This window comes from Macrotis lagotis, chromosome 4 (assembly GCF_037893015.1).
Source record: "Macrotis lagotis isolate mMagLag1 chromosome 4, bilby.v1.9.chrom.fasta, whole genome shotgun sequence".
NCBI classification, from domain to species: domain Eukaryota; kingdom Metazoa; phylum Chordata; class Mammalia; order Peramelemorphia; family Peramelidae; genus Macrotis; species Macrotis lagotis.
In genome coordinates this window covers 47,676,898-47,700,699 of record NC_133661.1, presented here as the reverse complement: position 1 = coordinate 47,700,699, position 23,802 = coordinate 47,676,898, and the positions used below count along the sequence as shown (strand labels likewise).

The window sequence follows — 23,802 nt, the reverse complement described above, 5'->3', positions numbered from 1 at the left end:
CAGCTGCCTTTTAAATAGTTACTAACCTGCATAATTTCCCAGAACTGTACAATCTCTCTTCAACCCACACAATCTCATTCCATCTCTCTTGTCTTTTCTTAGTCTTTCCAGTCTCTTTCCTGCCTGCATATATTCTTCTTGGCCCAAGGAATAGAAAGAATATTTGACTTGAAATGAGAAGATTGGCCTCTGACACTATTAACTGTGTTGCCCTGAGAAAAATCATGGAGTTCTGTTTTCCTCGTCTATAAAATGAGGATGATACTATCTGCACTACTAGCCTCACTGGACTTTGGGAAGGGTTCTAGAAATTGTAACATTCTCTATAAATACAAGTACATCATCATCATCATCATCATCATCATTATTGTCAATATTGTTGTTTCCAGTCTCTTCTTGACCCTCCCAATCTTTTCCCAGCCTTCCTATCTCTCACCATATTTACCATCCCTCAACAATCTCCTCCAAGGTGGCCAATTTCTCTTAGTCCACCCAACTTGAAGAGGCAGTTCAGTAACACAGGGCCCATAGAAATGGTCACTCGCTCAAAGCAATGGTTATTTCCAATGGTGGTGTATTATTCCCTCATCCTAGTGCCTTGTTCCTGACATTACTGCCCAGACATTATGTCTGTCCTGTTGGATTACAGTGTTGTCGTTTCCTTACTGGAAGAAGTCCTTTAAGTGTTCTGGAACCTAAGGAAATAAAAGGAGAGGACCCCGGGCCATTAGGAGTCAAAGAATGGTGATTTACTTGCCACAGTAGCAGCTATTCACTCACTGATTCCTTCACTTACTGAATTCATTCCTTCTCTCCTTCACTCAATCATTCCTCTGTTTAATTATTCATTCTTTGACTCATTCACCGATTCATTCCTTTGCTCCTTCCTTCTTTCTTTACTCATTCCTTCATTCATTCATTACTTTGGACATGCTTTCATTTACTTTTCACCACTTATACCTTCACTCACTCCATAGTTCATTCATTCATCCATTTACTTAATCACCAACACATTCTTTGATTCATTCTTTCACTTATTCATTTACTCATGCATCCTTTGATTGATTCATTAATATACACTGGTTTATTCACCTGTTAATTAACTCACTCATCTTTCATTATTCAATTCTTTGACCAATCTTTCCTTTAGATCTTATTTCACTGACATGTTTTCATTCCTTCACTGTTTTGTCCATTCATTCATCCACTGATTAATTCACTCATTTATTTTCTCACTCTATTTATTCATCCATTCCACTCAGTCATCCACTTGTTCCTGCATTTGCTGCTTTCAATCATTTCTTTACTCATTCACTCCATTTATTCCTTCATTCCTTCATTCCTTCACTTATTTCTGTATTTACTGATTATTTTTTCAGTCATTCACTTATTCCTGCATTTGTTCATTTGTTGTTTATTTAATCATTTACTTCTTCACTCATTCATCTCATTCAGTCACTCTTATTCCTGCATTTGCTGATTATTTAACATTTACTTCTTCTCTCATTCACTCCATTCATTCATTCATTTACTTATTCCTACACACTTGTTCATTAGTTATTCATTTACTTCTTCACTCATTCACTCCATTCATTTACTTATTCATACACATTCACTATTATTTAATCATTTACTTCACTCATTGACTTCATTCATTCACTTATTCCTACGCTTTATTCATGAGTTATTTAATCATTCAATTCTTCAGTCATTCACTCCATTCATTCATTCATTTACTCTTGCATTTGCTTATGCTTCCATTCATTAATAGAACCAGCATTCACCTAAGTCCTATACTTAAATTGTGGGGAGAGGCAGAGAAAAGAGTTCATCTGGGGCTCACTGTCTAATTAGGGATGAAAAACTACAATAATTTGGTGCCAATGATTCTCTCAAGCACTGAGAGAATAAAAAAGGAAAGTGATGTTTGTTTTTTGGGGGGAGGGATTGAGGGAGAAAGGAAAGTTAGTGGAGGAAGGTTGCCTTAAGAGGACCTGGACATTCTGAATACTCACATCCTTTTTCATTAGTTCAGCATAGACCAAACAGGAAGCAGAGATGAGCTCATCAGCATCAAGGTCAATAAGATTATTGCAGGCCTGTGGAGGGGAAAGAAGAATTGTGGGTCATCTGAATCTATCTGAAGGATGTATCCCCAGAGAGGCCATGCACAACCAGAGGAAGGTGAATATTTCCACAGTGTGATGGGAGGAACTCTGGGAAGCCTCCATGTCCCATTATCTCCTCTTTCTAAGTCCCTAAAATTTTATTCACTTAATGCTTTTTTTCCCCCAGTTAAAAGTCAATTATTTTCTATGGGGACAGTTTGCCTGAGAACAAGTTTTTATTAAGAGGAAATGGGGGGCAGCTAGGTGGCACAGTGGATAGAGCACTGGCCCTTGGAGTCAGGCATACCTGAGTTCAAATCTGACCTTAGACACTTAATAATTACCTAGCTGTGTGGCCTTGGGCAAGCCACTTAACCCCATTTGCCTTGCAAAAAACTTAAAAAAAAAACCAGGAAATGGAAGGGGAAAAATAAGTCCTAAGAATGGAGTATTCTGCTTCTTCAAATTGGGTGGTCTAAGAGAGACTGGCTACTGGGAAGAGATTGTTGAGGGATGGTAAATATGGTTGAGAGATAGGAAGGCTGGAAAAAGATTGTGGGGGTCAAGAAGAGAAGCGGAGGACTAACTGAAAGGAAGGTAGATTCCAGTCCAATTTCATCACCTTTACAAGTTTTCCTCTTCCCCACCTGGCCCTGGTAAGATGGGGCAGCATCTGGGACTTTCCCATTCTCTTGGTCCCACCCTTTTGCTCCTACCACCTGAGTCATTGACTCCCTCAGAGAACAGATAAGAAAAAGTTCTCTTTTGAGTACTCTTAATTTAAAAAAAAATTTTAAAAGAAGTTTTTATTTTTTTAATCATCAGTTATCCTCAATATCCCTTGCTTTCCTGCTCCCAGAGAGTCACCCTCTATAACAAATGGTCACTTTTAAAGAAAAAAAAGAGGTGGGGGAAAAAAGACAGTAAGTCAACACAACTAATGAATACACTGGAAAAAAGATCAGAATATATATATATATATATATATATATATATATATATATATATATATATAACATCTCCCATTGAAACCTAACATTGGTCTTAGCAGATAGAAACCACAGGATGATATCATTATACTCATTTTACAGTTGAAGAAACAGTCTTGAGACTAAGTGACTTGACTAGGGTCATACAACAGGTAAGTATTAGAGGTGGGATCTGAATATAGCTCTCTTGACTCCAAGTCCAGGACTTTTCCTGTGTGTCTTCTGTTCCCCCACCCCCAACCCCTTCCTTAATCTCAGGCTTAGTTTTGAAGAGTCTTCAGGTGTATGCCTACTTACTATGAGGTTAAGAAAAATAGTTATCATTCTCCCCCCTTTCCTCATGAGAAAACCAGGATCCAAGATCAACCATGGTGGGTAAGGACAGAACAGAGGGTCCTAAGTTTAGAACTTGAAGCATTTTCCAGATAAAAAAACTGAGGCCCAGGGTTGTTAAATAATTTGCTTAAGGGTCACAGATAGTAAATATGAGAAACAAGGTTTGAAAAAGATCATCTGGGTCCAGAATCAGTGCTCTTTCCATCCTACCACATTATGCCCTGACTCTAAGCCAAGGGATGTGTTGCTTAAGGGCAGTTGGGTGGCACAATGGATGGAATGTCAGACCTGAAGTCAGGGAGACTCATCTTCATGAATTGAAATCGAACCTCAGATCTTTACTAGTTACATGATCCTGGGCAATTCACTTAATAATTAAGCCTCAGTTTTCTCATCTGTCAAATGATCTGGGGAAGGAAATGACAAACCACCCAGCATCTCTGCTAGTAAAACCCCAAATGAGGTCACAAAGAGTCAAATACGACTGAATAGCAAAAAAATGCTAGCATAAAGTTGTTTGTCAGATATTCAGAGTGGACCTCAGAAACTGGCAAACCACAAATCAGGATCTCATATCTTGCTTTAGTGATTATTTAGATGTATGAAAGTTTTGGAGAAAATGCTAGTAATGCAAATTAAAAATATATCATGAGTTCATCAAGAACCTGCTTGTTAAATGTTTACTGTCATACTCTTGCTCTAATTCTTGTGACTATTCATTTAGTTGGGAATGGGCGAAGAGAGAGTAGGGAATTCAGAGGTTGAAGGAAGAAGGAGAAAAGATATGTGCCCACTTCCCCCAAAGATCCTAAACCAGGCCGCCCCATGGGTTCTCTCACCATGACGATTTCTTCACTGTTCATACTCTCCTGAAGGATTTGTTCCTTTACCATCTGCAGCATGCTGTAGGCCACAAATACCTGGAAGTTTCTGCAGGGTTTCCCTGTCAACAGGACCTGTGGGAATCATGGACCAGGGAGAGTCAGCTTTGGGTAATAAGTTGTTTAGGATGATTTTCATAACTGGGATCCTGTCTACTTGTATTTATTTTTAATATGTCTTATGTTTATTTCCCTGTGTATATGTTATCCCCTTGCCTCCTGAGCAGATTATAATTATTCTCTTTGAGGAAAATGAGGGATTATCTCATTTTTGTATCTCCAGTCTAACAATATTTATCTAAAAATAGAAGTTTAGGGGCAGCTAGGTGGCATAGTGGATAAAGCACCGGGCTTGGAGTCAGGAGGACCTGGGTTCAAATCCGGTCTCAGACACTTAATAATTACCTAGCTGTGTGGCCTTGGGCAAGCCACTTAACTCCATTTGCCTTGCAAAAACAAAAAAAAAATAGAAGTTTAATCAATTCTCATTTGATTGATTAGGGGAGACAAGAGGAGGTGGCACAGTCCCTGACCTCAGAGAGGAGCAAGGTTTCCTTATCTATAGGAATTATGAGTGGAAGAGGACTAAGGGGAAGAGGGAGAATCATGGATCCAGGTCCTTGGGGGGGGGGGGGGAGATGGTTCATGACAAAGCATTGATATCCCAAAGAATGAGTGGCCACAGCACAGGACCCTTACAGGGCTGATTTTTGAGATACTCTGTTTTGTGAGAGTTCATCTAGCCTGCCTAATCTTTCCTCCATTTATCTTTCTAACCTTATTTTCCACTGCTCTGCTTTAAGAAGCCTACATTCTAGATTACTCACTCTTCTGGTTTTGTCCTTTCCTCTCTTTCCTTCATACTGGTTAGATTATTTGACCATTGTTGGATTCTCCTTTCCCTTCAAAACCCATTTCCATGAAACCTCCCCTGACTTCTTCCCCTTAGATTTTCTTAGAACACCTACTCTCTAGTTCTACTTTATTCTGTCATATTCTATTGGATCATACTTATTCAGGCATATGGCAAACCCCACCCTATTGGACTGGAGACTTCTTCCATCTTTGGGACCCTGGAAGGTCACTCAGTTTCTTCCCCATATTAGGTTCTCTAACAATGTTTATTAAAATAAATTGAGTCCCTCTGCTTTAATTCTGGACCATTCATCAGAGATTGGACTCAGATTCATTTTTTTCCAAGGTTTCCTCCCCCCAAGAGATAGATCGTGGGAACCAGAAGAGGTCAGAAACCGGATTATCTTATCTGGGGTTCCCAGGATACTTGGGACTTAGTCAACCATCCTGGACAATCTTAATAATTTGTCAAATATCCAGGTTATTGGGCACTCTCCCTTTATCAAATATGTAAATTGCAAACTAAGGGGAAAATCCAGATTTCTTCCTGCTGCCCCAAAGAAAGATTTTCAAAGTGATTTAATGTGTCACTGATGCTCTAACTGAAAAAAAAAATCTGCATTTTCCCTTGGATTTTCACTGCAGGGGAAAGTGTCACATCTCTCTGAGGAACAACTTGAACAGCAAAGATCTTAGTATAAAATCTCTTGAGATCTAACCGGGCAGAGTCAAAGGAAGTTAATGCCCTGCACCTATACTGGGCGTTAGATTCTCTCAGCCTGGCTTTTGGGTACAGCAGTGTAGATAGAGACAAAGGGGCTGTCTTATGGGGTTTTGATTACTGTCCTGGGTCCTCTGGGAAAGGGAGCCTGAGTGTTACCAGCATCAGAAAAAAAAAAAAGATAAATGGCTGGGAAGGGGAAAGGCAGGAAAGTGAATGAGGTGAAGATATGGACTTATTCAGACTAATCTATCAAACCACCCAAGTTCCTCACCTCCCACAGCCTCCAGACATCATCAAAAGACTTGAATGCCCTTTGGAAGAAGAGACAGAACCAGGGGAATAGAGATTGCACAGCTCCTTCACCTTTCCCTCCTATTGGGGGAGAAAAATCAATTCAACAAGTGATTGGTTCTCCCTCCTCCCCCTGAGGCCCGCACCCCCAAAGCTCCTATCCCCTCTCCAGAATAATCTCTCCTCCACTAGGGGAGCATGGCAGGTGACAAGCCAGGCACATCAAGACAAGCAGAGGATATTCAAGATGAGGTGCCTAAACCCCCTGTATGCTATTAGAAGTCACACCACCCAACTTCTTCATTTTATAGAAGAGGAAACTGAGGCCCTAATGGTTAAGTGACTTGTCCAAAGGCACATAAAGGTTGGGTGGCCAAGGGAAATTTGAATTGGGATCAGTGTTCAATGGTCTTTCCCTTGGGCCATTCTTGGATTGGATTCTTTGCTATCCCCAGGGTCCCTTGCTGGGATGGAACAGATAAAGTAGGTAGAAAAGTAAAAGACCAACTCACTCAAGTGCTCAGCAAAGACAGGGTCCATTAAAGAAATCAAGGAGTTGAGCATTTCCAGGTTCTTCCCCACTCCAATATTAATGACACAGCTATGCTCCTGGAAAGATGGAGGGTGACAGGTGGGGAAGAGGGAGAGAGAGAGAAGAAAAGTGGAACTGGAGAGCACTGGAACAGTCACTTATGATCCTCAAGGATGCCCTTTTCCCAGCCCCATGGGGACCTTTGTGTACTCTTCACTTGATTTCACATAGTAGCTGACAATATTTTGGGCCAGGTCTCAGTGTTCATGATTCTAAACAGTTTGATATATCCCTAGGTTAGTTTTCATGTCCCAGGCAGGACAACTCTCAGCAGACTTGCTTGGGAGGTGCAGAAAACCATTGAAAAATGGCCCCCCCTTTAATTGACTGTGAATGTTGTTATCAAGTCGAAGAGTGACCAGTGTGGTCTGAAGATGGGCACCTCAAATGTGGAGGCAAATGGACCAAGGAAGAAGTACGTGGCTAGGAAGTTGGTTAGCTGTACAAGTGTAGCTGTGACTGGTGGGAAGGAGACCTCCACTCAAATTCTGGTGGCCACAAGGTTATAGATTTCGAGTTCAAAGGGATCTTGGAGGTCACCTAGTCTAAACCTCTCATTTTATAGATAAGGAAACCGAGACCCAGAGAGATAGAGTATTTAAAGTTACACAGACTATGATCATGATGTACAGACCTATAAAGCAATATTGGAGTTGACAATACCCTAAATTCGTTCCCTGAAAAACAACTGCATATACATTTCAAATTTCAAATTAAAATCTCTTTTTACATTTTACTTTACTTTTTTACATTTACTTTCATTTCCAAACCTCTTCTTTTTTTCTTCATGAGAGAACTGTCTCTTATAATAAAAAATAAAGAGAATACAAAGTAGTTTAATGAAACTAACCAACACTTTTGTGAGTCTGATATTATATTCAATGTCTCAAACTTATAATCTCTGTCGAGAAGGGAAGGAGGTCTATTTTCTCCTCTCTGCTTTAGTGCCCACTTTGCCTTTCAAAGTGGCGGTGACAAAGTGAAGCAGGTGACTCTTTGATGATCTAGCATTAACTTAAACTGTTGGTCTTCTATGTGTGACTTTTGCCCACTGACCAACATGTTGCTATGCTTTTTGAAGAATGGAACCAAATCAACATTGATATTCATGTGATCAATGAAATGAGAAGACATAAAAAGCCATAGCTATATGGAAGGATGGCTCTTGGGCACTTTTTGGAGGTGCAAATCAAGGTGTTGATGAAGATGATTTCTTCATACAGCTGAAAGCAATAAGAAATCATTTCTTAGGCTCATAGTCATTTCACTCTTCAGGGCTCAATGGGCAGGGAAAAATACCCAAACCCACTAAGATTTGAATTGCAGTTTATATATCAACATCTTTTTGTACAGAATGTAATGTTAGAGCAATTCTACAAGGAACATGACAAGTCTCAAGTCAACATAACCTTGATCCTTTGATCATTACAAAGATTGTCATCTGTGAGAATAACAAAAATATGTTGGAAAAATATGGTTCAGTATTAAGAAAAGAGGTCAGTGACTGTTGGATTACTCAGGAATTTTATACTTATTATAACAAATCACTTCTTTCCGAAAAGTGGCTGGCAAAAGTGAGAAGCAAATAACATTCCAAAATGAAATCAATTACATCTTAACAGACAGGAAGTGACTAGGTACAGATGAGTGAATCATTTCAAAATTAGCTACCTGTATTCAGTAAAAAAAAAATCAATTAGATAGAATAATGGTCGGTCACAGTTAAAAGCAAATTAGGAAAGAAGATGAGAAGACATTTTGTGAGACTGCAACAATTATAATGTTACCTGTTAGAATAAAATATTAGTGCTGGAAAAATGGAAATGAATTAAGGAAAAAAAAGCAACTCTTCTATCACCATCTTCTACTATTTTACTATTTTAAGACAATCCTTTTAACAAGGAGAACAAAACAGCCCAGAAAATTCTTCAGCAAATTCATTTGATCTCCAGAGGACCTTAAATTTCAAAATTTAGCACAGCTATTTACTATTTCCATGACCTTGGGTAAGACACTTAAGTTTTCTGGGTTAGAATTTTGTGATTATGGAACAAATATATTTTACTTGATAATGGCTTAGTGATAGATGATGGACAGTTGGTTATTAGTAATAAAATTAGGTGAGATCTCTCTCAGAGAAAACTCAATTGATAATTATAGAGGTAAAATAACAGACTTCAGAACTTTATCAGAAGAAACCTCTCTGCACTGTTACTTGTTGCCAGACAAATTTATTTAGCTAGAGAGAGGTTTATGGTTTGTTTCCCACTACTGCCTGTGGTTGAAATAGAGAAGATATTTTTGTTCCCTACTATTATCTGCTGCCAAGGAAGAGAAAGAAAAGGAGAGGAGAAAAAGGAGGAGAAATACAAGAGAAGAGAAGAAATTTATTTTATTGTCAACTGTTTTTGCTGAGAGGTGGAGAAAAGTCCTGCAAAGTTACTGAATGGTAGAGGCATTTTGCCAAATTTAGGATAAAGGTTATTGTCTTTTCCCAAGAAAATACAACATTAATTCAATTGAAAGCATCAACTAAGCCTAAAACTGGAAGTGACAGATACTACAGTTGCTGTCAGGGGAGCAAGCTCACTTGAGAAGAAAAGCAGCTTAGGAACAGACCACAAGAGAAGCAGCACAAATAAACTAACTCATCCAGCTGAGACACCATGCCCAATGAAGTGTTCATCTACCACAGTGTGGATCAGTACAGCTTAGCGGTGGAAGCATTTGTTCAACACAGAAGTTAAGCTCACCAAGGAATATTTATGGTCAGTTCCAGAGACATAGTAGACACTGAAGTCTATAGTTTTAGTGTTATGAGTTACCCTCACCATATATATTTGCTAAGTAGACCTTACTATCCTGTAAAACCCTTCTTTGGAAAGATACTCTGTGCATTAATGGGAGAATGCAATTCAATATTACAGGTATATAGTTGATTTCTATTTTCATTAAATGTTTTTGGCAAAGTGGTAGAGTGGATGGAAGAGCCAGGAAAATCAGGTTTAAGAACTGACCATGTCACATTTTGGTTATGTGAGCTTGTGGAAGACTCAATCTTTCAGAGCCCCTAGACCTAATGAACAGAAATTCTAAGATTATCATGCTGGGAAAATACTCTCTACAAAATAATTCTATAACCTTAGGGTCAAGGGCAAAGCCAAAATTCTTTCAGTGTTGGGTGATGTGGATGACTGTGAAATTCTGATGATATATTCATAAAATTATATAATGAGTTAAGAAGAGCAGGACTATCTAAGGAGACTGCAGTGGACACAAGGGACACAACCAGTTTTTTAAAGGGTTCAACTAGGAGATGGAGTAGTGGGCAGGATGGATATAAAAAAAATGACTCATTCCTGTCTGACCATCAGAAGATTAGACTGAGCTGAATCAGATGATAAATACTATGGAGAATTTAAAAAGGAACAAAAAAGCCAAAAAACTTTTTACCTAAGTTGGAGAACATTCACTCTGCTGTGTATGGATAGAAAGACTGAACAATTCAGCTGCCATTTTGCTCCTTTGTTTTTTTGCAAAAGAGAAGCTGGAATGGTTAAGAAATTGGAACCCAGGAGAAATGAAAAGACAAAGGAACCTCTAGCTGTCCTCCATGTGTTCAAGTCAGTAGATAAACTATGACTCAGGGAATGGAACTAGCATTTAGATTTAAGTGTTAAGTTTCTGTTGCTGATTTTTGAGAATCACAGAAGAGGCTCAGGAGTAGCAACAGGAAAATTTGAACTATATAAGACAGTGAGCTACTATCAGTTTGAGGTGCAATATTAATGGAGAAGTATATAAGCATTCAAAAAGGGTGCTTAGTAAACCACTAAGAACCAGCATAAGCTCTTGAGGAATACGTCAGACTAACCTCATTTTCTTTTTGTTGAGATGATTTCAGTCACAAGTCAAGAGAATACTTATGACATAAGATAGTTGGATTCCAGCAAGATGTATGACAATGTCTATCATGAAAAGGCAAAGAGATATGAAATGGGTGACTAACCCAAACCAAATCCATTAAGAGCTGGATGTCAACCTGTCAGAAAGTCTCTAGTAGGAGGCCCTGGAGCTCCATCCTTTGTCTCATTCTCAGAAATTTTGTGAAAGATTTGGATAAAGGCACAGATAGATTGTCAAATTTTCAGATGACAGCTGGGAGGGATACCCAGTAGAATGGATAACAGAAACAGGATTCAAAAAGATCCTAAAGGGCTGAAAGAATGCCTGAAACTAATATAATAAATTAGTGATGCAAGCAAAGTGTTATTTTTATATTCTCTGCTCATGTACAGGATGTAGAATAAATTTCATGTAAAAAACCAAAACCAAACAAAAAAGACCTTGAGGGTCTAGGGGACTTAAAAGCTTGAAATAACTCATCAGAGTAACAAAGCAACTGACAGGACCTTTGTGTTTCTTCTTTGTTCTGGACTTATGACTTTACAATATAATAATATCATCATCCTGATGGCTAGCTTATTTATGTGTCACTAAGTAGTTAATATTATATTCCTGACAATAACTTAGGATGTAGGTGCTATTATTTCCATTTTACAAATGAGAAAATTGAGGAAAATGGAGTTAAGTCAGGGGTCATAAGTATATATCTGAGGCCAAATATGAACTCAGGTCTTGCTGACTTCAGACCAGGTGCTTTGTCTACTGTACCACCCAGCTACCCCAAAGATACTACCCTACCAAAGCAGATCAGCAACAGCTCAATTAAGTAGTGAAACCCCAGTCAGAGGTAGAATTTGAATCCATGTCTTCCTGTCTCCAAGGCCACTTTTCTGTCTAGTCTACCACACTTGCTCTTAAAATCTCTAATGCAATTTTAGATCACATTAGTGATAGCATGTTGTCCAGAATGAAGTGATCTTGCTAGATTTTGTCTAGGTTAGTCTAAATCTGGGATACTGTGTCCAGTTCTGACATTTTGGAAAGACTATTGACAAATCGGAAGTGTATTCTGAGGAAGAAACAGAACCCTGAATGACTCAAAACTATTCCACAAGTCAAAATGAATTCAAGACATTTAGCCTAGAGAAATGAAGACAGAGAAGACATGAGAATGGTCTTGCCATTATGATTAAGGGTACTGGGGGGAGCAGAATTAGGTTGGTTTTACTTGGCTTCAGAACTAGGACTTAGACTTTCTGGCAGATATCATCCAATATAAGGAAAACAACTGGGGTAATCAAAATGTGGAGTGAACTTCCCTGGAATTCCCTGACACTCAAATTTTTAGGTGGCAATTTGTTGGGAAGTGGGAGTCATCGTTGGGTAGGGTTTGGATCGGAAGATCTCTGAGGTTTTTTCCAGTTTTGTGATTCTCTGAATGAAAAGCCAAGTGGTAGAGTGGATGGAAGCACCAGGAAAATCTGGATTCAAGAACTGACCATATCACATTTTAGCTGTGTGAGCTTGGGGAAGACTCTCAATCTTTCAGAACCTCTAGACCTAATTAATGGAAATCCTAAGATTATCATGCTGGGAAAAGTCTTGGACAAAATACAATATCTATTTCTATTAAAAATACTAGAGACCAGGGGTGGCTAGGTGGCACAGTAGATAGAGCACTGGCCCTAGAGTCAGGAGTACCAGCCTCAGACACTTAATAATTGCCTAGCTGTGTGGTCTTGGGCACATTGCCTTGCCAACCCCCCCCCCAAAAAAAAACAATACTAGAGACCATAAGGAATAAATGGAGGTTTCTTTAAAATAATAAAAAGTATCTAAAACCATCAACAAGCATTATATGTAATGGGGAACTAGAAACATTTCCATTAAGATCAAGGTTGAAACAAGGATTCCCATTGTCGTCACTATTATTAAATATAGTTTTAGTAATGTTAACTTTAGCAATAAGAGAAGAAGAAATGGCAATGAGGAAGCAAAACTCTCACTCTAGAGAACCCAAGAAAATCAATTAAAAGCTACTTAAAACAATAACTTCAGCAATGTAGCAGAAAATAAACCCATATAAATCATCAACATTTCTTTCTATGAACCATAAAGCTCAAAGACAAGAGATAGAAAGAGAAATTCCATTTAAAATTAACTGTGGAATGACTTAGCAAACTGTGGAATATGTATGTTATGGAACATTATTGTTCTATTAGAAACCAGGAGGGATGGGAATTCAGGGAAACTGGAGGGATTTGCATGAACTGATGCTGAGAGAGATGAGCAGAACCAGAAAGACACTGTACACCCTAACAGCAACATGGGGGTGATGATCAACCTTGAGGGACTCGCTCATTCCATCAGTACAACAATCAGGGACAATTTGGGGCTGTCTGCAATGGAGAATACCATCTGTATCCAGAGAAAGAACCGTGGAGATGGAACAAAGTCCAAGGACTATTTCCTTTAATTTAGAAAAAAATCCTGATAGTCTGATCTTGTTATCTCTTATACTTTTATGTTTCTTCCCCTTATACTTTATGTTTCTCTCTCATCACACTCAATATGTACAACATGGAAACAATGTAAAGACCGACAAATTGCTTTCTGTGGGGGGTGGGGGAGGGAAATAAGATTAGGGGAAAAATTGTAAAACTCAAAATAAATAAAATTTTAATAAAAAATTAAAAAAATAAGTAAGTGTGGACAACACAAAATACCTGGGAATCTACTTCCCAAGACAAACCTAGAAACAATTACAAAATACTTTTCACACAAAAAGTAAAATCTAAATATTTGGAAAAATGTCAATTGCTCATGGTTAGACTGAGCTAATTTAATAAAAGGGCAATTCTACCCAAATTAATTTATTTATTCAGTGCCATACCAATCAAACTATCAAAAATTATTTTTGATAGCAAAAAATTAGTAGCAAAATTCATGTGGAGCAACAAAGAGTCAAGAATATCAAGGGAATTGATGAAAAATGCAAGGGAAGGTGGCCTAGCTTTAACAGATCTAAAACTATACTATAAAGCAGCAGTCATCAAAACTGTCTGGTACTGGTTAAGAAATAGAGTAATGGATCAGTGGATTAAAATAGGTACCAAAGAAACAGTAGTAAATGACTATAGTAAAATTGTTTGACAATCCAAGACATTTGCTTCTGGGATAAAAACTCACTTACAAAAACTACTAGAAATATTGTAAAATAGTATGGCAACAACTAGGCCTACATTTCATATCCAAATATACACCAAAATAAGATCAAAATAGGTACAGGATTTAGACATAAAGACAATTACACATGGACTAATTATGAGAACAAGAAATAGTCCATCTGTTGAATCTATGGAGAGGGGAGAAATTTATGACCAAGCAAGAAATATTATAAATTGGAAAATGAATGATTTTGAATATATTAAATTAAAAAGGTTTTGCACAAATATAATCAATGGAGCTAAGATGAGAAGGAATGCAGAAAGCTGGGAAAAAATTTCACAGTGTTTCTGATAAAGAAGATATAATGAAGGGAATCCAATTTATAAGATTATAAGTCATTCCTTAATAAATATTCAAAACATATGAAAAGGCAGTTTTCAGAGGAAGAAATTAAAGCCATTTGTAGCCACATGAAAAAATGTTTCAAATTATAATTGATTAGAGAAATGCAAATTGAAACAACTATGAGGTACAATATCATACCTATCAGACTGGCTAAGATGACAAAAAAAGGAAAATGATCAGTATTGGAGAGAATGTTGTATAATTGAGACATTAAAGCATTGATGGAGTTGTGAACTGATACAGCCATTCTGGATCTATGCCCAAAGAGCAATAAAACCGAGCCATACCCTCTGCTCTACCAATACCAATTTTAGGTCTGTATAGGATGTCTCACATGTCTCAGAAATATTCATAGCAGTAATTTTTTTTAGGTTTTTGCAAGGCAAATGGGGTTAAGTGGCTTGCCCAAGATCACACAGCTAGGTAATTATTAAATGTCTGAGACTGGATTTGAACCCAGGTACTCCTGACTCCAGGGCTGGTGCTCTATCCACTATGCCACCTAGCTGCCCCTATGTGTTTACTTTTGAAAAACTTTTTATGCTTTTCCTTTCTTATATTTTTTTCTTTTAGTTCAAATTCCTTTTCATAAGATGACTGACATGGAAATATGTTTAACAGATTTTACATGTTTAACTTTTATCAAACCATTTGCCACCATTGGGAAGGTCCAGTGAAGGGAGGGTGGTAGAAAAATGTGGAACCCAAATTTGCAAAGGGATGAATTCTGAAAAACTACCTTTTCATGTAATTAGAAAAGTAAAATAAAATTTCAATTAAAAAGACAGACTGTCTATATCTCAGCAAATAAGCTTGAATATGCAAATGGAAGGAAAGTCTAATCTAGTAAAGATAATTAAATAATAGCATATATTTCTATTGTTCATTACCATTTACAGAAGAATTTCACAACAACCTTTCAAGAAAAGTTGTGCATTGCTCCCTTTTCACAAATACTTTGGCTAAGATCATTCAATTATTCATACCTAGAACTAGAACCCAAGGCTCCTCACTCCAAGTCTTGATACTCTTCAATAATGAGAGACAATGGGGAGGCTAGGTGGCATAGTGGATAGAGCACCGGCCCTGGAGTCAGGAGTACCTGGGTTCAAATCCAGCCTCAGACACTTCGTATGGCCTTGGGCAAGTCGCTTAACCCCATTGCCTTGCAAAAACAAAAAAAAATGAGAGACAACATGGCCTAGTGATTAAATACTTAGCCTTGGAGTCAGGAAAATGAGTTCAAATCTAGCCTGATAAATGGAGAAAATACTTGTAGTTTTCAACTTTTATGCTTAATGTTCTGCAGACTGCTGTACAAATTTATTATTCCTCCTCCTCTTCCTTTTCTTCCTTCTAACCCTAGTATCAGCCTTGGACTCAGGAGGACCTGAATTTAAATTCAGCCTCAAGACAAGTGACCCTGGGCAAGTCACTTCACCCTGTTAGCCTCAATTTCCTCATTTTAAAATAAACTGAAGAAAATGGGAAAACCACTTCATTTGCTAAGAAAACCCTAAATGGAGTCACAAGGAGTCAGACACAATTGAAAAATGACTGAAAATTATTATCCACAGAGAATGTTATAGTGAAATTGGCTCAAGAAATATTAAATTCAAGTATCTCATTTGACCCCTTCTGACTCTGTGACCCTAGACAAGTCCCTTAATCCCTCAGAATCCCCCAGGCCACTGTGTAAAGCTGGAAATTATAAAAGCAGTGCTCATCTGTGTTGAAAGAGGCCATATTCTTATTGGTAGATCCCATCCCAATGAAATCATTAGTCTACCCCTTTTTTTCTTATTATTATTGCAGTTGTAGTAGTAGTAAGAAGTAGTAAGTAGTAGTAGTAGTAGTAGTAGTAGGAGGAGGAGGAGGAGGAGGAGGAGGAGGAGGAGGAGGAGGAAGAGGAGGAAGAGGAGGAAGAGGAGGAAGAGGAGGAAGAGGAGTGAGATGTATACTGTGATTTTCTCTGACAAGGGGCAGTGAGATTGCTCAGAAGGTAAGAGAGCTAGTTCAAATCTGCCCACAGACAATATCTGTGGGATCCCGGGCAAATCACTTAACCTCTGTTTGCCTTAATCCATTGGAGAAAGAAATGGCAAACCTCTCCAGTGTCTTTGCCAAGAAAACCCAGTGGACAATATAGTCCACAGGGTCATGAAGAGTTGGATATGATTGAATAACAACTTTTTGGCATAACTACATAAATAACAGAATAAGTTTAAATGTACATCCATCTCTAACTCGGCCTTACCCTAATCCTGAAACAGTGAACCTGTGAATTCATGTGTATTCCTTCCTTCCTTCCTTCCTTCCTTCCTTCCTTCCTTCCTTCTATGGTAGGCCTATTAAGTTATAAGGCTACTCTGGACCCTCTGGCAGTTCGGTGCAAAGTGAAGAGACCTTGTGGGGAGGGGGATAAGACCAACAAGATAAAGGCAAATGAAAAGAAATTAAGTCTGCTCACACTGCCATTTCATTTGGGGTAGTTAAGGTTTGGTTGGACACTCACTGTCTTCTGCAGAAAGAACTGGAAGAGCCAGAAGGTCTCATGGTCATTCTCCACCATCAGCTGGAAGAGCATCACCATTTCATGGAAGCCCTGTTGGTATTCTAGCAGAGATATAAAAAAGCTGTGGCAGGGGAGGGTGGAATGCCAGGGCCTCCTTAGGTTGGGAGCTGGGTTGGAGGAGTGGACCAGGGGAAGGGGGAGGGCTCAGGGGAGTCAAAGGCCTAGGAACTTGTGGGAGGAGACTGAGGAAGAGAGAACCATGATACAGGGAGACGGACAGGACAGGGTAAAAAAGAAAAGGCTTGGACTGGCTAGAGAGGTGGGGGCAGAAGCAGAGGCATCCTGGGGTAGCTCACCAGCTTCTGTGTTGCACACATAACTCAGGAGTAGAATCTTCTCTAGTCGTTTCTTGTCTATGATGACATTGCCCAGTGGATCCTTGTCATAGAGTCTCTGGATGTCATAGGCTTCAAGAGATTGAGGAGATAATCACAAAATAACCACTGAGCTCTGTGAGAAATTTACCCACTCTCCTGAACAGTGCAGACAAAGCAACCAGATAGTTATTTGCCCAACAAGGAAGGCTGAGATATCAGAGTTGGCACATCTTTAGAGATGGAGCTTGAACCATAGACCCAAGAATGGCAAACTGTCTCACATTAGGGTTGTGTAAGAATCAGGAGAAGCAAGTCTCAGTTCATGATGTTTGAGACTGACTCATACAGAGCCTCATTGTATAAGGAAAGATAAGATGGTGAGGACCATCCTTCTTGCAGCAGAACATGCCTGAGATAGTCATTGCCCTTGTTTGCCTCTGTTGATGCATCTGTGAGCACAATTCATATTGTGCTGTGCTTTCCTCTGAGGGGAAGTTTTTTTTGGTAATGGAACATTCTAGGTAATGGGTCAAGTTCTCTGACTTTTTGGGTAGGGAAAGAGAATAACTGGGTCATGAGGAAGGTAATATTCATATCCTTGACAGAATCTTTTCATCTACTTTCTCCTTTCCTTGGAATGGGTCAGTGTTCGGACCTATATAGTATCAGGGAGGGAGAGAGCAGCTCATTCCCTTCTCTAGAATACTATACCCCATGATGGAGCCTCATGGGTTGATGGGTATTGAGATTTGAGAATTCTTTAATCTTCAATGGGTTCCTTCCACAAATCAAGCTACTCTTGGTTTGTCTGCACATATACACATCCCTCTTTGTTTAAGACATTCCTCCTATTCTCTAATCTACCACTACTTCCTTTGTCATCTACTTAAGGTGTCTTCCATTCTCCCTTCCACCAGCATGAACAATTATTTCCTTTTCCAGTCCCAGCTCTCTCCTTCCAAGAAACTTTTCAGTTGACACTGAAAGGTCCCTCTCCTCTGACCTCTCACCTCTCATAGGTCTTGGCTTTATTTATCCCCTGGTGTGGTTCTCTAGATCTCTCATGGGTAAATCTCCCTTCAACCATATTACAGAGTGCCCCCCTACCCTACCCCACTCTCCCATACCTCCAGTCCAGGAGGCTCAGCAAAGATTTAATTGTTGTTGCACTGACAAAAAGCTTGAAAGCATTTGTAGCCAGTTCCACAAAACCTGGGGAATTTCCTTCTTTAGAAATTTTTGAGGGAGGAGATCCTGAGTAATTCTGCCCAGTTCTGCTCACCAATCTTGTTTTGTGTTTCAATGAAATTCCGGTGTAAGTTTTCCAGGAGTGGTTGGATTTTCTCATACATTTCACATAAAGCCTGATAATTCTTCCTGCAAGGAAACAAAGGGAATGCCTTCAGGGGCCTGGCAATGAGAATGGTTATGACTTGGGGCTAAGGGCCAGTATGAACAAGGAATTCCTGATCTTCCTGGGGTTATCAGTCATAAATGAAACACACCATTTTTGGTTGGTGGGTACAGAGTAAATGCCAGGATAGCTTCACAGCAGCCCCAGACAAATTTAATAGGGAAGAACAATTGACCACAGATTTCTCCCCAATATACTCCCGAGGAAGAGGAATCCAGAGTAGATTGGTTGGCATTATCTGTATCTTTGCTGCCCAATTTTCTTCCTCCTAGATCCCTAGAGTCATAACTAGGGATAGGGAGAGATTTCATATATCAGGACCCAAGATCCTGTCAGAGGAAAATAATTCCACTCCATGGAAGAGAAGACAGAATTCCCAAGAAAGTCTTTGTGAACATTAGATGTCTGCTTGGGAGGTAACTGAGTAAAGGAACAAGAAAGGACTGAATCATCTTTCACAAAAGATTTCTAAGCTCAGTGACTCTAACCACACTCAATTATTCTGAGAAAGATTATATGGGAGCTGAATATAGAGAAAGACAATTTAGAAACAAATTTGAAGTCTATTCAGCTCAAATTCTGGGGACTGGGGAAGCAAGTCCAGACCATCAAGTTCCTTTCCTAATCTTCTGACCTTCTCTTCTGGTTACAGTATCTCCTCCTCTGAAATGGCTTTCTGTCTGCTTAGGATGGTGCGGCTGCATGCCTAACTAATTTTATCTTGATCTCTTGGAATGGAAGTTCTTGAGGGCAGCAACTGTTTCTTGCTATTTTTTTTTCTGAGTCTATCATTTAGTATTTTGTCTGGAATAGAGTAAACACTTAGCAAATGGTTGTTGACTGACTAACAAGTCCCAATTCCCACAAGTCTCATTTTCCTCATTTGTAAAATGGAAGGCTTAGACTTAGGATCTCTAAGGTCCTTTTGAGGTTTAAATGATAAGAATTCAATCCCCATACCAAATCAAAGGATTTGTGATTCTATTAATGACCTAATTTATTATAGATGTGTGCAGATGTGTATTAGAGATATGTAATACCTCATTTGATCCTTACAAGGTGGAAAAGAATGGGATCTCAGAAAGCTTAACTTGAAAAGAGATGCCTTGTTCTTCTGAAACTAGAAGGGTTGATGATAATAGCAACTCCATTTAGCACTTTAAACTTTACAACGTCCTTTCCTTAAAACAATCTTGACTTAGCCTAGTAGTTCATGGGGCTCATAGAAGGTTTCAAATAAGTTATTAATAGAACTATTATAGTTTTTCATTTCATAAGTGAGGAAACAGACCTGGAAAAATGATCATTCAGACCTTCTATTCCAGTCTAACCCATACTTTTCTTCTCCATCCTATTCCCATATTATTATTATTGTAAAAGAGTAACCCAACTTACTTCCGAGTGCTGTCCACCATCAATCGTTCATCCTTGGAGCTCCTCCATGAATAGTAGCCTGTGAGAAACTTCCATGCCTCTGTCCTTATGAAGGGGTGCAGGCCCTGTGAGCAGAGGTGGGCATGGGACCAGTCCCCGGGGTCACATGAATAGGCAGAGCAATGGCAAAACTCTGAGCCTCTCCTCTGAACTTTCCATCTCAAAACCATACCCTCTCCACCCTCTACTGTCTTCTCATCCTCAGACCTCCTGGTCCCCAACTTTTTAAGGGTATGGATGAGATCCTGATGGTAGCCATTTTTCTCCTTCCCCCAGCTCTCACAGGGTAGTAACAAGATGGTAACCCATTTTTTTTCTCTTTCTCAAAATAAGTGGGAGGACTTACCCTTTCCAGGATATTGAGGCAAATAAAATCTCGAGATTTAGCCAAGTGACCATCCTCATCAAAGTAGTTATCCCATTCTGTCTTGTCAATTGGTGGTTTCTTCTCCTGGTGTGGCCAAACCAATTTAGTTCTGTTTTAAAATCTTGTTCTATTTTCTGTTCAAATATTGTCTTAAAATGATGTGTCCTAGAATAGACACTGGTCATTTTAGAAAATGGCTTCTGGTAAGAGCTGAGATTTTTTTGTAAATCTAAACTGTAGCACTGGCAAATTGTAAAATGATGGTTGGATGAATATTACTAGTGAACACCACAGGTAGCAAATAGGCTATTAGAAAAAAAGAAATGGTTCCTTTTTACCTTTGAGAGGGGAATACTACTATGACTGGTATGATTGGGGAAAATAGTTTTAAGTTTTCTTGCTACTTATATAGAGATGTACTACATGACTCTATAACCTCTGTTTCTACTTTGGGAAAAAAGGAAGCAAATGGGAAATAGAAATGAAAGAAAATCAAATTAAAGGCTCTTCTATAATCAGAAGATGAAGGAATATATGCTTATAGCTCAACTGTTGTTAGATGTGAAAGGTGTTTTGGGTGGGCTTCCCTCAAAGCAATAGATCCACAGTACAATAGGAAGGGTTTTTTAATTCTAGTTGAGAGTAGAATGAGTTAAAGAAAAGCTTTCCAATAGGTGAGCTTTGGCGTACAGTTAGAATTGGAATAAATTATACTGGGTTAAGCTTGGAAGGAAAGTAATGAAAATGCACCTAGATTATTAGGTAATGAATATTCATAATGCATTTAGGATTATTCAAAGCTTTTGATGAAGGAACTTTGGGTAAAATTGAATTGTCTCTGATTGCAAACTCAGTGTCTCCCAACTATTGTTTCCATGCTCTTTTGCTAAGTTTTAGGATGCCAAACTTTTTCTCAGTCTTGTGATTATTCTGCATTGCTCATCAAATGATAACCCCCTTTCAGATCATGTACAATATAAGAGACAGCAATGCCACCAACTTCATTACTGGAAAGTCCATAAGGGAGTGGGGGAAAGAGTTTGAGTTGTAAAAATCTAAGCCCAGAAAATGATCTCTTGTAACACTACTAGAAGAAGTTAATCAGAGATAGAGACTAGAATGAAGGGGGAACATTCCAATCTTCTTGGTCGATCTTGATGGGTAAGAAAGAAGGAGGGATTCATATATCTTCCTGCTCCATTTATTGGGTTGTCCTTATAGATAGAGTCTAGCTGGCTTTGTCTGTTTTCATGAGGAAAACAGTGTATCCAGCCAAAAAATAAGGTGAACACTTTGAATAAATATGATGATGGTGATAAATGATAATGATGATGAGGGTGATAATGATGCTATTGATAATGATGGTGGTGGTAATGAGAATGATGATGTTGAAGACAAAAATCATCAGCTCTGAAAGGATGAAATGAGGTCCATCTTATAGCCAGATTTCTTTCTTTGAAAGCTTTCACTGTGTCCCTCTAGGTCACACCTCCAGGTATCTTGTGTTCTTCTGACCCCACCCAAGCCTACCCTCTAGTAGCAGCCTTTGTTCTAAGTCTGAATTATTTCCCTTCTCATTCTAAGATGTACACTGGATGACATTCTGATTTTGAAATCATTTAACTCCCCTGTGTCAGTTTCTTCATTTGCAAGGTAGGGATGATTCATGTGATTGTCATAAGAGCCCTGTAAAGTAGGTACTATCATCCCCATTTTATAGATGAAGAAACCAAGAGAGACAGAGGTTAAATGATTACTCCGAGTCACAGTAAGTAGCTATATGGTCAGTAAATAGTTACATGAGACTAGATTTGAATTCAGATCTTTCTGTGTCTATACTCAACACTTTATCATTGCATGCCCCCTAGCCACCTCATGATGAAAGCTGTAAAACTTACCTCACAGGAGTATTATGAGGATCAAGTGAGGAAAGTCATGTAAAGAACTTTGTAATTTTTAAATTACTAGAGCAATATTGGTTATTATCATTATTTACATCAAAGTGTCTCCTTGGAAACAATCTAGCCAATTCACTTGTGATTGCAAGTGATTTCTCAAAATCTTCCTTTCAGCAGATTTTGTATTTTAAGAAGGTATCATGCCATATCCCAAAGGAACCAATTCCCTAGGGTCTCACTTCAGTCGACTTGGTAGATCAGTGAAGAAGACGGTCTATGTAGGGGCTTGTCCACTGCATCAAGCTGGTAGCTGTCTACTCCTGCATGCAGGGATGACTGGATGGGATAGGGGAGAATGGTCACACTAATAGAAAAGGAAATTATCTTCCTCCCCTGATGTTCTCCTGCCTTGTACACTGATCAATATCCCTTTGCTTTCCCATCCTTCACCAAGCCACTTAGTAGGTGGTATCATACACCAGGAGTTAACTGAGACCCAAGTATCAGAAAATACAAACAGGTGAAGAACCACAGGTGAAGAACCACAGGTGAGAGAAAAAGTGAAAGGATTATGAAGATTCCCTCCCTGTACAGTGCTTAGAAATGAGGTTTGCAGGACTAAGAATGAGTGATTTACTAATGACCACTTTATGACCACCATAGTGAGTGAAAGGACATTCTCAAAGTAAAATATGCTAGGTTTTTTTTTTTTAGTTTTTTTTTCAAGGCAAATGGGGTTAAGTGGCTTGCCCAAGGCCACACAGCTAGGTAATTATTAAATGTCTGAGACCGGATTTGAACCCAGGTACTCCTGACTCCAAGGCTGGTGCTTTGTCCACTACGCCACCTAGCCGCCCCAAAGTAAAATATGTTTATGGAAGGTGAAAGTCTTCTCTGAGGGTCAGGGTGAATGAGAGCGGGGAAGCAAGTCCAGACCCTCAGAAATCACTCACCAGGATGAAAGAGGCTGACATTGCGGCAGATAGGCTGTTTTCTGGAGAGAGGGTGGACATGACCTCCTGTTAGCTGTTTGTAGAGCAACCTTAGAATGGGAAATCCTCCCAGAGCCCTGAGAATTCCAGATCACTGAGGAAAGTCTAGGCCCTTCAGGGTGACTTTTTTTGATAAGAAGGCTCTGGGTTACTTACTGACCAGATAAACCATGAGGGGAAGATGACCCTCTCTCTGGCCTCTCCCAGGAGACTAAGTAGACTTTTATGACATCACAAACAGTCTAAAATAATCATCACAGTGAGGTGCGTAGTGGACAAAGCACCGGCCCTGGAGTCAGGAGTACTTGGGTTCAAATTCGTTCTCAGACACTTAATAATTACCTAGCTGTGTGGCCTTGGGCAAGCCACTTAACTCCATTTGCCTTGCAAAAAAAAATAATCATCACAGTGACATCAGAACACCATGAAGACTCTGAGCCTTCAAAAATATGACATGGGTACATACAAATATAACCAATAGCTATAGTGTGGTAAGGGTCAAAGGGCATGACAGTAGGACCTACTATAGGTCAGAGGAAGGGGAGACTTC

General features: G+C 39.1%; 1 protein-coding gene across 1 annotated transcript; it reads right to left on the bottom strand.

The window, feature by feature from the left end:
• Window positions 1-557: 557 nt before the first annotated feature.
• TBC1D21 (TBC1 domain family member 21) lies at window positions 558-23,453 on the bottom strand. The gene is made up of 11 exons (XM_074232682.1): window positions 23,214-23,453; window positions 20,342-20,446; window positions 19,957-20,060; window positions 18,430-18,524; window positions 17,127-17,237; window positions 16,771-16,871; window positions 6,697-6,793; window positions 6,165-6,265; window positions 4,273-4,389; window positions 2,016-2,099; window positions 558-695 (listed from the first exon to the last, which is right to left on the bottom strand). Exons 1-11 carry the CDS (start codon window positions 23,271-23,273, stop codon window positions 663-665), a joined length of 1,008 nt encoding a protein of 335 aa, XP_074088783.1. The 5' UTR covers window positions 23,274-23,453; the 3' UTR covers window positions 558-662.
• Window positions 23,454-23,802: the final 349 nt, after the last annotated feature.

Bases quoted from the DNA above. Each gene is read 5' to 3' on its own strand.
- TBC1D21 (XM_074232682.1), bottom strand. From the start codon at position 23,273: ATGTCCACCCTCTCTCCAGAAAACAGCCTATCTGCCGCAATGTCAGCC. The intron at 16,872-17,126 runs GTGAGCTACCCC...TATCTCTGCTAG, and splicing joins TGTGTGCAACACAGAAGCTG to AATACCAACAGGGCTTCCAT. The intron at 6,794-16,770 runs GTGAGTGTCCAA...CCATCTTTCCAG, and splicing joins AGTTCTTTCTGCAGAAGACA to GAGCATAGCTGTGTCATTAA.